Source organism: Ochotona curzoniae, unplaced genomic scaffold (genome assembly GCF_017591425.1).
Source record: "Ochotona curzoniae isolate NIBS_2020 unplaced genomic scaffold, NIBS_Ocur_1.0 scaffold_1852, whole genome shotgun sequence".
NCBI lineage: Eukaryota > Metazoa > Chordata > Mammalia > Lagomorpha > Ochotonidae > Ochotona > Ochotona curzoniae.
Genome location: NW_024467087.1, coordinates 441,710 through 454,740, shown reverse-complemented (window position 1 = coordinate 454,740; position 13,031 = coordinate 441,710). Strand labels below are relative to the sequence as shown.

Sequence of the window (13,031 nt, the reverse complement as noted above, 5' to 3'; positions counted from 1 at the left end):
GGAAGCTATGCACTTGCCTGAAGGACAGAGATGGCCAACGAGTAGGAGAGTGAAACTATTCCACAGCAGCACTGAAAAGACTAACGCAACGTTTGATGTCAATGCTGCTGAGAATTTAATATATGATAAGAGGCAGTGGGTTTAAATGAGTAGGGCAAAAGAGGAAGTTTCTGAACACAGAACAGGTAGTCGTTGATTCATGACAGATGAAACAAGAAACAAGGGCATTTTAGTGAAGGATTCTGGATGACCCTGAGACTGTAGCTTTATTGGAAAGGTAGGTTTATAGAGAGAAGAGACAGAAAGCTCTTCCATCTGCTGGTTTATTCCCCAAGTAACTGCAATAGCCAGAGCTGAGCTGATCCGAACTCAGGAGCCAGGAGCGTCTTCCGGGTCTTCCATGTGGGTATAGGGTCCCAAGGCTTTGGCCCATCCTATATTACTTTCCCAGGCTACAAAGCAAGAAGCTGTATGGGAAGTAGAGAAGCCAGAACATGAACTGGTGCCCATATGGGATCCAAGCACTTGGAGGTGGAAGATTAGCCTGCTGAGGCAATGCACCGGCCCCCAAAGTACCGGCCCCCTTCTTCTCAGTTCCAACCATCCCTTTTTTCATACATGACCTGGATTAGGGTGTTTGTGTGTGGGACTGGGGAAGTCGAGGCTGGGTATTTGGGAGAGATTATAGCATGCCCCCCCCCTCATTAAATTTCATATGGGCTGTTCTTTTCCAAGCATGTCTTTCTGTTACCCAAAGCTTGATGTTTAATAGTACCCATGAAAATGGGATACAAAAACAAAACAAATCAAAACAAAAACCACTTCCCTGGAAGCATCCCAGAGAAAACTTTCCTTTTGAACTCATATTTTCAGACTGATTACTTGTTTGATTCAGTCATCTAATCAACAAATAGTAGTGGAATGGCTGGGACCCAAAGAGAACCCATATGGGATGCTGGTATCACAGAGGTTTAGCCAAGAATACCAAGGAGCCATCCCTTAACTTACTATATTAGACAAAGAAGTTAAAAACGTGGGTATTTGGCACAGCAATTGTGAACCCATTAAGAATACCTGCCTCCCGCATCAGAGCATGCGGTTCAAGTCTACCTGTACTTCCAATAAAATTTCCTGCTAAATTACACCCTGGGAGGTAGCAGGTGATGGCTCAAATATTTGGGTCCCTGACACTCACATGGGAAACCCATATGGACTTCCTGGCTCCTGACTTCAGCCTGGTCCATCCTTGGCTGTTACCATTCAGGGAATGAAATAATGGATAGAACACTTCAGTATTATGTCCACATGTGTCTACTTTTCAAAAAAAAGTGAAAAAGAGTTTAGTCAAAGATAAATGTTTCATAAAGAAGGCTTAGAGTGATTTCGTAAGTCATTTGAGGCCCAATTCCCTCATGTATCTTACAGCATATTAAGGAAATATGCATAATAAACAATAAAGATTATGACAGTTATATAATTGTGTGTTACTATGATATTTATCTATCTATGTACATAAGTATCTGTCTATGTATATATGTATACATATGTATGTATATATATCTATATAGGTTTTAGCATTTCCATGTATCAGGACGGGAGCATATACCTGAAATAGTCACAATCTGACCCGGTGATTTTTCCTGGTTATGCATGATTAGCTTCATACCATGTTAATGGCAATTCAATTTTGAAAATTAAATAGTAATCATTCTTAAAACTGCAACTTTGAGCTTTGAATCTGTTTAGTTTTTTTGCTGTAGAGAGAAGTTCAAATTGTGTTATTCTAACACTGTATGGAACAACTTGCTGACGTTTTCCAACCTCCGAATATTCCCTACATGTGTCCATTTCCTAATAGTTTAAAGTTAACTGTTTCTTATTTTAAAAGTTTGACTTAGTAAAAAATAAAGGACATTAAGAAAGCTGAAAGTCTTTTAAGAATAACATGTAATTTGTAAAATTCCCTGAAACTGGAAATTCCTGTTCTTGAAATCTGTCTGGTATATCAAGAATTTGGAATTACTGCCAGTATCAATGATAAATAAAATACTAAAGATTTCCAAAATCAGACGTTTGTTTTGCCTGTCTTTGTGCTTGATATAAACTGAATCAAACATATTATGTGTCTGGCATTAGCTCAGTGTTGTATTTCTGGTCTCATTCATCTTGAGTCATGATAATATAAGATTTCATCTTGTAAATATGCCACAGATATTTAATCCACTCCAGTGGACTGAGAAACATTTTGTCTTTTTCATTTTAGCCTTTCTGTTGGGCATTTAATAGACACCTCTGGGGCTCGGTGCGATACTGTAGTTGTTAAAGTCCTCACCTTGAACACTCCAGGATCCCATATGGGCGCTGGTTCTAATCCTGGCAGCTCCACTTCCCATCCAGCTCCCTGCTTGTGGCCTGGGAAAGCAGGACAGCCCAAAGCCTTGGGACCCTGCACCCGTGTGGGAGACCTGGAGGAAGTTCCTGGCTCCTGGCTTCATTTGGCTCAGTTCCAGCCATTGTGGCCACTTGGGGAGTGAACCATCGGATGGAAGATCTTCCTCTCTGTCTCTCCTCCTCTCTGTACATCTGCCATTCCAATAAAATAAATAAATCTTTTTTAAAAATAGTAATAATAGACCCCTCTAATTGTAACTTGCATTTCCTAACTAACGAAGTGATCACTCTGTGTGTGTATATATTTGGGAAGCCCTGCTTTAAGGCATCTTTTCAGTATTTTTGTCCATTTTCTATTGAAATTCCTGACTACTTATAGATGTATAAAAAGCGTTATGGGTTTAAGCACCCCCGCTTTTTTTTTTAACATGTTATCTATACCTCTTCTCCCAGCTTAGGACTTACCAATGTGCCCCTTAATTATGCTCTGGTAAAGAGAATTTCTAACATGTTAATACATTCCATGTCTGGTGCTTTACATCATGATTAAGCAATCTGTACACTTGTTAAGCTCATGAAGTTATCCTCTTACATTTTCTTCTTAAATTTAAAAACATACCTACTATGTGATACAGAAATCATGCTATTGGGTGTATATCCAAAGGAAAGGTAGCAAGTACAGAAAATAAATACTTACACATCAATACTCATTGCCCCATTAGTCACAAGAGTCAAGATATGGAATCAATCTAGGTGACCATTAAAAGATGAATGGATTAAGAAAATTTTACACATACATGCGCATACAATGGATTATTATTCAAGCATGAAAAATAATGAAATCCTGTCATTCATGACAACATAGATAAAGCTGGATGACATTATGCTAAGTGAAATAACTCACACACAGAAAATCAACTATAGGATGAACTTAGTTGTATGTGGGACCTAGAAAGCTTACAACCAGGATTGCTCAGAAGTGTAAGACAGCAGGACACAGAGGGAGTTTGGATAATGGGTACTAAAACACAGATTATAGCATTCTACAGCATAGTGGGATGACTATAGTTCACAGAAATACATAATAGAAATCAGGAGCTCCATGATTCCAATCATAAAATTATGTCAACTCTCCTGAATTGTCCAGTATCCACTGTATGTCATGCATTGAAATGTCACATTGTACTCTATTAGTAAAGATCATTATTTTCCATCGAAAATGTTTGTAAAGCATTTAAGGAGCCTGAAAGTTAACTGACTGGATTCCCATACATCGAATAGATGTGCTGACTTATCATACTGTATCCCATAACTAAGAACAATAACACAATAATTAAAAATAATTAAAATTTAAAAACTAAAATAGTAGAAAGCTAGCATATGAGGAGAGTGGCATCACCAACGACTGGTGAAAAGTGTTGGGACATTTGGTATATTCATTTGTCTATCACTTGTGATCATCCAGTTTTATGCCCACGCTCTCCATATTTCTCACATTGTGAAGACTGGCTTTCAAAAACAATTTCTATAAGACTTCCTTCCCAGATCATATGCAGCCATATGAAACTGTCTCTCAAAAGTAAGTGAGGAAACCAGCTCATAGCTTACTCAGGTGGTAGATTCCTTGCCTGGTTAATCTTATGGTTCAAATGTGGATGTAATTGCTAAAAGTTATTCATCAACTTCAAGACTTCGTGAGCCACCTGAAATCCTCTGTATATCCTATGTCTGCTTAAACAAGGCAAGTGAATGCTGTTGCTGACAATTAAGTTGTTAGCTAATAAAAAATTACTCACTGAGTTTTTGCTTGTCCCTTTTCTGCATTTAGATATGCAATCCACCTGGATTTATTCTGTATGATATAACGTATCAGAATATCTCTTTATCAACTTTCTATTCCACCCCATTAGTATTTTTACATATCTTTGCAACAAAGATAGCTTGTCTGAATTTCTATACCTTGAAAATAGATCTAAGATATGTGAGGCAGCATTAGATTTAATCATAATTTGTCTAGTTATTTTCTTCAAGATTTTCTTAGCTATCTTTGGTGCTTTCATATTTCCATATAAAATTTAGAAGTAATATTATTTCTTCTTATTTGTCCTGCTTGGTGTTTGCATAACTTCATGAATCCTTGAATTGATATTATCAGTTTATAAATGATTAGTCATTTCTTCATAATTGATTTTTCTCTTTTTTCTGCCTGCTATCCTTCTGAAAAATTACACATTCCAGTTCTTTTCCTGTGTCCCACATGTTTATCATTCTTTCCTGTATTTCATCTTTCTGCTATCAGGTTTTGCTATTTTCAATTTACTATTTTACTATTTACAATTTACTATTTTACTATTTTCAATTTATTTTCTAGCTATTTAATCTTGTCTTCTGGTTTTTAGTTTGGCCATCCAATAATGGTTTTAAAGGTTTAATGATTTGAAATACACAATTATGAAGAGAGAGGGAGAGAGATTGAGAGAGAAAAAACATCCATGAACTGGCTCACTCCCCATAGGTCTGTAACAGGTCTGTCCCTGGCCAAAGTCCCCCAAGTGGGCGGCAAGGGTCCAACCACATGACGCATTAGCAGTTAGCTGAATCTGAAGTGAAACAACTGGGACTTGAACTGGCATTCATATGAGAAGTTGGCATTACAAGTGGCGCCCCCAACACACTACAGTGCCGGTCCCATGTATTCTTTTTTATATAAATCCTAATTTTCTGCTATAATTCTCTTTCATCTGTTCTGTTCAGCTTTTCTCTCAGTTGTTGGATATATTAACCAGGTTTTTAAAAACATTGTCTATGAACAATGAAATTTAGATTGCCTATATATCATTTCTGTATTTCATTTTTTGTTTCATTGTTTGTTGTTTTTACATATTGGTTCAATCATATAGGCAGCCATTCACATACCTTGTTTTTTTTATTGAATTCAAAACATTGTATATAAAATTGTACAGTTTTCAGAGTGAAGCTTCTCTTTTGTTGAAGTTTTCATTGTTTCCTTTACTGTGGAGGCAATGTGGGAGAATTATCACTTTAAACCCATAAAGGGCTGAGCTGAATTACAGTCCTGTTTGAGTCTGGTATGTTTCTGGTGTTCTCATGCAATCAGGACAAAGTGCTCTAAGGTTCAAGCTGATAGCCTAGCACATTTTTCTTCCTACTAGGATGCTGCAGAAAAGACAGTTCTACCTATCAATTTTTCCCTAGTAGTATGTGTGCTCTTTGCATTGAGGCAAACTTGAATCCAAATTGAAAGCCAAAGCCAGATTTAGCAAATCACACACTACATCCCTACCACAAGAGAAAGAGCTACAGGTTGCAAGTTGAAACTATATGACTAACAGACATGAAAAATATGCTCGGGGTCCCTAGCTATTACAGAAATACAAATAAAACCACACTGAGGTTCTATCAAACTCCAGTGAGATTGGCCTAGCTTTAGAAATTTACAAACAACACCTGCTTGCATGGATGTGGAGACAAAGGAGTCTACTTCACAGTTGGTTGGGTATAGGCAAGTGCAGCCACTATAGAAGTCAATATGGACAATGCTAAGGCAATTGAAAATTGATGTATTGTATGAGTTAGCTATCCCATTTCTGGGAATAAATTCAAAGGGAGCAAAATCTGCATAAGAAAAAGGGATCTGCAACCTTATATTTACAGCAGCACAATATACAATAGTGAAGACAGGGAAACAACCCAGATGCCTGTTGAAAAAAAATGGATAAACTATGGTACAGATACTCCATGAAATACTACTCAGCCATTAGGAAGAATGAAATTCAACCATTTGCAACCAAATGGTCCCAACTGGAGAACATACAATTCAGTGAAATAAGACAATCCCAAAAGGCCAAATATAATAGGCTTTCTCTCATATAAGCAACCTTCATGAAAAACACAAGATCAACTGATACGTAGGTAAACATATATATGCATATATTCTCACTGATCAACTGTATAATGGAGACTAGCATACAACGCAGATTGCAGTACACATCTCTACTTCCAAACTGAAGATGGACTAGCAATGAAACTTGACAATATGATGCCTAGACCTACAATGCCTTGATATAATTAAATAGTAGAATGATGGACTTGTGCCTATTGCTGAAGTACTATACTATTGTAATAATATGGGAGGAAATAGTGGGGGGATATAGCAAGGGAAGAATTGGAGCTGGAGGGGGAATCCCTATACCTACAAAACAGTATCATGGAAAATAATAATACTTATTATTATAAAAATAAAAAGATTATTATTATTATAAAAGTAGGATACAACATGGCATGCTCACTACCATCACAATTATATGCACACCTGACCAAATACTCAGAAGAAATCCTAGCAATGAAAACAGTCATGTCAGCCTGTGCAAGAGGTTTTTCATTTTGTTTTGTCAAATTTGCCTTTATACTGGGGTTACAATCTAAGTGAAAGAAACTGATAAACCTGGGAGAAAAAAGTTCTTTTCTTTCTCCAATATAGTAGTGTCTTTAGATATTATTGCTCCTATACTTTTAGGTTTTCTACTTGTTCATCAAGGGAGCACTGGTCACAGGAAGGCAACTCTGTCTTACTCACAATGGAAGGAATACTCATCTCATTTGATAGCAAAAACATTGGAACAAAATTCTACAAGTTACCATTGATCTTTTTCTTTTCTGTCATTCCATAGGCTCCTGTTTGCCATGGAAACAAGAATTAGACCACCTCTATTCAGTTCCACTACTATTACTGGGAATTGAACCATCAACATTCATTATGTGAAAAAACGCAATAAGGTCCTAACTGGACATTTTAATTTCATCTTAAACATATTTTTATTTTGAATTCTGAAATATGTGGCACAATTTTGTATAGGTTGGGATTCCCCTCAAACTTCTACGCCCTGACAGATTTTCCCATTTTACTACAATGGTGTAGTCCTTCATAAGGAATCATAATTCTATTAGTATCTTATCTATTAGTATCTTATTCTATTAGTATCTATTAGTATCTTATCTTCTATTAGTATCTATTAGTATCTTAAGTGTACCCTGACATTGTTGGTACAGACGATGTCAGGCAGTCCAGCATCCCATTGTCTACACGTGTCCAACAGTTTCATTGGGAATCCATCTTTGATCTGACAGCAGGGATGCATGTTCCATTATTCCCTTACATCTGAATATGATAGACCCCAGTACTCCATCACTATACACTTCCATAATTCAGAAGCCATGAAACCAAGTCAACAACTGGTATGAGTTAGAACAGCCACAACAACAACATCAACAACAAATTATAGTACCATGAAAAAAAAGTGCCACTGTAACCAACACATGAGTAACAAAAAGGAAACACAAAAGTTTCTTGGGAAAAATAATGCCACTGTGTAATCCATGAGCCAGTGATGAATTTGACTAGAGAAAAGAAATTTAGAAAACTGAAATTAAAAAAAACACATCAAAACACATGGGATACAGCCAAAAAAGCAAACAACCGACCAAAAAACAGTATGGATCGGATTACTGAAGTTACACTTTCCATGTTGGTTTCCTTACATAAGAGAGAACATGTGGTATTTGTTCTTTTGTGATTGACTCATTTCACTGAGCATAATGGTCTCTAGTTGGGACCACCTCATTGTAAATAGAATAATTTCATTCTTCTTAATAGCTGAATAATATTCCATGGAGTAGATGTACCACAGTTTCTTTAACCACTCTTCCTTGGACGCACATCCTGATTGTTTCCATGTCTTTGTTATTGTGGATTGTGCTGCTGTAAATATAGGATTGCAGATCCCCTTCTCATGTGCAGATTTCACTTCTATCGGGTATAGTCTTAGGAGCGGGATAGCTGGGTCATATGGCAGGTTTATTTGCAATTCTCCAAGCACTCTCCATACTGATTTCCACAGTGGTTGTACTAGCCTGCACTCCCACCAGCAGTGAAGGAGAGTGCCTTTCTCCCCTCATCCATGCCAGCAGGTGTTGTTAGCTGAGTTCTGAATTATCACCTCTCATACATTTCAAAGGAGATAATAAAATGCAGTATGCATACTATAAAATTCTTTAAGGTATGAGATTCAGTAGGTTTCTTTGTATTTAGTGTTGTATGTTGACAATACTGTACAAGGCATGCTTATTATCAGAACATTTTCACCAATTCGAAAAGAAAGGCTGTATATCTAAACTTAATAATCATTCTTTAGAGTTTAATACATACATATATTATATATACATACATCATATGTTACATATATGTTTAAAGATTTATTAATTTTTATTTGAAAGGCAGACTTATAGCAGAGAGAGAAACAGAGGCACACAAAGAGAGAGAGAGAGAGAGAGAACTTTACATCTGTTGATTCACTCCCAAATAGCTGCAGTTGCCAGAGCTAGGATAGTTTGAAGTCAGAATCCAGGCACTTTTTCTGAATCTGTAATGTGAATGCAGAGGCTCAAGCACCTGAGCCACCTTCCATTTCTTTCCCAGTACAGAACAGGAACCTGGATTGGACATGGAGCAGTCTGACCTCAAATGGGCACCCATATGGGATGCCAACATTGTAGGTGAAGTCTTAATCTGTTACACCACAACACTGGCCCCTTAATAATTATTTTAAAACAAAACATTCCAGTCATGTTTTACTTTCTTTTAACATCTAATCCAAAACCAGTTGGTGTCCCACAGGGCTCTAGATGATCTAGCTCTCCTCCTTAATATTATCGCCTCCTAATGCTTCTCCCTTACTCACTCTGCCCAACCCCATTGGCTACTTTCATGGAGCTTTGAACAAATCAGACATTTTCCTTACTTCATGTCTTTTCCCTTACTTATCTTTCTACTTGGAGTACTATCTCCTCAGGTATTTGCATTGTTGACCTATTTACTTTCTTAAAATGTCTGCTCAAATATCATTTAAACTTAAATTGACACATAATAATTACACATGTTTATGGGGTACATACAGTGAGACAGTGGGATATAGTATATAATGCCTGATGACTGAATCTGGATAAATTAGCATTTTTGTTGCCATAATCATTTGTCATTTCTCTGTACCAGGAGCATTAAACATCCTTTTTAGTAGTTTTTTTTCTGAAATACACAGCAAATTATTAACTACACCCATCGTCATATGCTCTAGAGCACCAGAACATATCCCTCCTACCTAATCATCATTTTGTACATGCTGGTCAATCTTTCTGCTTCTCTTCACTCTCTACCCATTTTCCAAAAAAATACTGTGAGCCTGTTCACTTCATTCTACAATACTTTTATACTTTTGGATGTTTCCCCTCATTTTACAAACTATTTTCTTGTTTCATTTTTTATTCAGTTTATTTTATCCTTCAGCATCACCTTCCACTCTATAACATGAATTCCAGAAGGATAGGGATTTTACTTTTCTATGAATACATTCAAAGCTTCTAGAAAAGAGTCTGGCATACAGCAGGCAATCTGCAAATATTTGACAAAGTAATGCTTGAAAAAATATGTCATACTTGATTAATATGTCATAGTCAATTATTCGGGTCTTTTAAAATTCAATTCATATTTCAAAACACAAAGACAAATCCAATTTGATATTATCTACACAGATCTTGAATTATTTCTCTGATGATTCCCCATAACTTACTCTGAAATTCTTAAATGCATAAATTCACTCAAATTATATTCAATTTCGATTTTTTCTAATTTACTTGAAAATAGATTTATGTATCACCTCTTTTCTATGTGATATTTAGAGCTACTGGAGAGGAAATATGCTCAGAAAGGTGCAACTGGCTAGAGTCACTTTCTGTCTACCATTTATTATTGAGAATTGGACATAGGTGTTGCTGGTGGAATGGTTATTTTTTAAAAATGCAAGCACATACTATTCAAGAGATCTTGTCCTCAGAGAGATGCTACTGTACTCCATGTCAGTTCTTTCTTACTCCGTCTTCTGGGCAATTTAGAAAGCAGGTGTTAATATTTCAATTTACTGACACAGGAATTAGCCTGAAGCAGTGCAAGAAGGTATGGTGCTTAGAAAGAAACTCATATCAATGGTTAAGTTTCCTTCTGCTCAGTTAGTACAACTCAACCACACTTCCCTGACTCACTCCTGAAGCAGCAGGGATCAAAGTTCTCATCTTTAGACAACATCTGAGGGACAGAATAGAATTGTGAAATTTCTTTTGCAGTATTATCAGACAAACAAAACATGATAAAATACATACAGCTTCCAAACTTCAATGGGCAGGCGTGTACATCCATGGGAAAATCTTCCAAATGCATGGGACATTCAGCATGAATTGTTAATCTGAAAGAAAAGAGGGCATGAAAAGAGACTGAGCTAAGATAAAGTTATTAACACAAAATTTGCACTCTGCACCAATTATATACCCCGAAGAACAGAAGAGAACTTGGTTTAGATTCACTGAGATTCAAACCTTTATGACTATAAGAAATGGGTTCAATAAGCCAAGTGGTCTCTCAAAAGAGTATGCAGTGATCTGATTTTTAGATCAGATCTAGACCTCATTCTATGGACTTTAAAAAATAATTTGTCTGTCTTAATGGTACTTCCTTAGCCACTCCCCAAGAGCCTAGAAACATCAGTTCCTGGCGCACTGTCCTGATCGTAGTTTAATTATTTCTGAAAAATAATACTTGGTAGCTATTGTGTGAGTTAATCAATAAAACGATTTCCCCGAAGAGGTGAAGTGTGTAGAAATATCTTCACCTGATTGTGAATAAGCACGTACAAAGAAAAGCCCTGCTGTTCAAAAGATCTGGTAAAGCTGTGGTGAAATTAAGAATATTAGAAATTTCAGAGTTCAAGTCTGAGGAGTTCACACTTTATCATACATGAATAACACCAAGGAAATTTGTAAACTCATAAGATTTACTATGTCAACATTCTCTTTCTCCTGCCCTATATTACTGTGCCTGATCATTCTATTCCAAGGTTTCCACATGCTTATTTTTATCAAAATTTTTGTGAATCAACTTTCTTTGGCCTGCATGGCAGCCTCCTAAGTCTAAATAGTCCTTACAGAAAAATATTGGGTTATTTGGCGTCTACATCTGACAAATTGTCTCTATCATTAATACCCACTGCTTAAATTGAACCCAGCCCCTGCCACGTTCTGGAAGTTCCAACACGCTGAGAAGCTTGTCACCAATTATGTCACTCATTCCCCCAGTAGCTTCCACATGCAGTTATGCTCATACTTTGTCAGGATTCAAATAATATTTAGCATCAGAAGTCCTGCTTAATTAAATACCAATGCATCAGACCAATGACTACGTCTCACTTCTAGGCAATTAGCAAAGGAGCCTGTTGCAGAAAGAGTATCTTGTTGAGATAATAAAGAAATGATTGTGATGAATCCTTTACGCCTACTCCAATTCACATTCTCTTCAAGCCCCTGCTGTTGTGACAGTATCAGAGAGCAAGATCCTAGCAAGAGAACATCCCTGGGCTACTGCTGCTAAGTAATGGTTCTCTTTAGTTGATGAGAGTGAGCTACCAGGAGATACTTGTCAAATTAGACATTCATATGTCTAGGAAGGCAAGGAGGCTGAATGTATAGTTATTACCATTATGATAGTCATTGATAATAACTCATGAGATGCTCACAGCCTGTTACAACTGCCAAAGCACACTGTAATCAACAATCCTGTTCAGGCCTGCCCCTAGCATTTGCTATGTAGAGTTTCTAGTTGTGTGTGTATGTGAGTGCTGCCTATCCCCTTTGCTCCCTATGGTAACCCTGTGAGGGGCATTTTCCAGCAATTGCTTTCATCCCTGTTTCAAATATAAGAATTCATTAAGTTAAAGTGCTTTTCTCAGAGTCACACTAGCTGGAGGTTTGGAGTACAAGTCCATTATTTTTCCAATATTTCTGTGCATTTAATGGTAAACATCTTCCCATCTCCTTGGTAATCTTTTAGTAACATAAAAGATACTCTAATTATTTGCACTTACCTTTGAACAAATGTCATCTACAAATAAAGTAGTTATGAGGAGACACCAACCAGAAAAAAAGAAACTCAGAGGTATAAACCAGAAACCCTCCCCTCACAGGGACTATTGTAAAGGAGAAGAAAGATAACCTCACATATGTTATTAGCAATTAACATAGGCCCAGAGTTTCAGACATTAACTCAAGTATTGTCAGTGCACTCTCTCTTGCAGTAAAACCTAGAAGGATCGTAAAAGTTACAGCTAGGTGGAGGGAGAGAAGCAAAAAATATGGCACAAGAGTTCAGACAGTATTAGGTTGTGTTCAGGAGACAATAAAAGAGCCCAGCATAATTGCACTTGTGAATTACCCTGTCCATACAAACATTTGCTTTTGTGTCCATGTTCTGTGCTCAGCTAGGAAAGTTTAGAAGTGGATAGAACAACCGGAAATTTATTAAAAGTCAGTGCTGATTCTAATCAGAAATCACTGCCTTTCTATCCTGAATTGATAATCTATTAGTTTGACCTTAATTTTCACATCCCCAGGGTTTCTGGGTAGGCATAAAGCAATTTCCCTTTGGCATTTCTCACAAGAAGCAGTATTGTGGAATTAATGTAAGTGGGCAGAGGGAACACAATTTTCTTTATTAAACCCTTCTGGAATCTTCTTAGTATCCA

General features: G+C 36.9%; 1 protein-coding gene across 2 annotated transcripts in view; it reads right to left on the bottom strand.

The window, feature by feature from the left end:
- Positions 1 to 13,031, bottom strand: part of GABRA3 (gamma-aminobutyric acid type A receptor subunit alpha3) — a 220,692-nt gene that overhangs the window by 46,428 nt on the left and 161,233 nt on the right. For both annotated transcript variants that reach the window (XM_040999901.1, XM_040999900.1), the window contains one exon: positions 10,621 to 10,703. In XM_040999901.1, the coding sequence (XP_040855835.1) occupies positions 10,621 to 10,703 (83 nt within the window). The remainder of the gene's footprint in view (positions 1 to 10,620; positions 10,704 to 13,031) is intronic.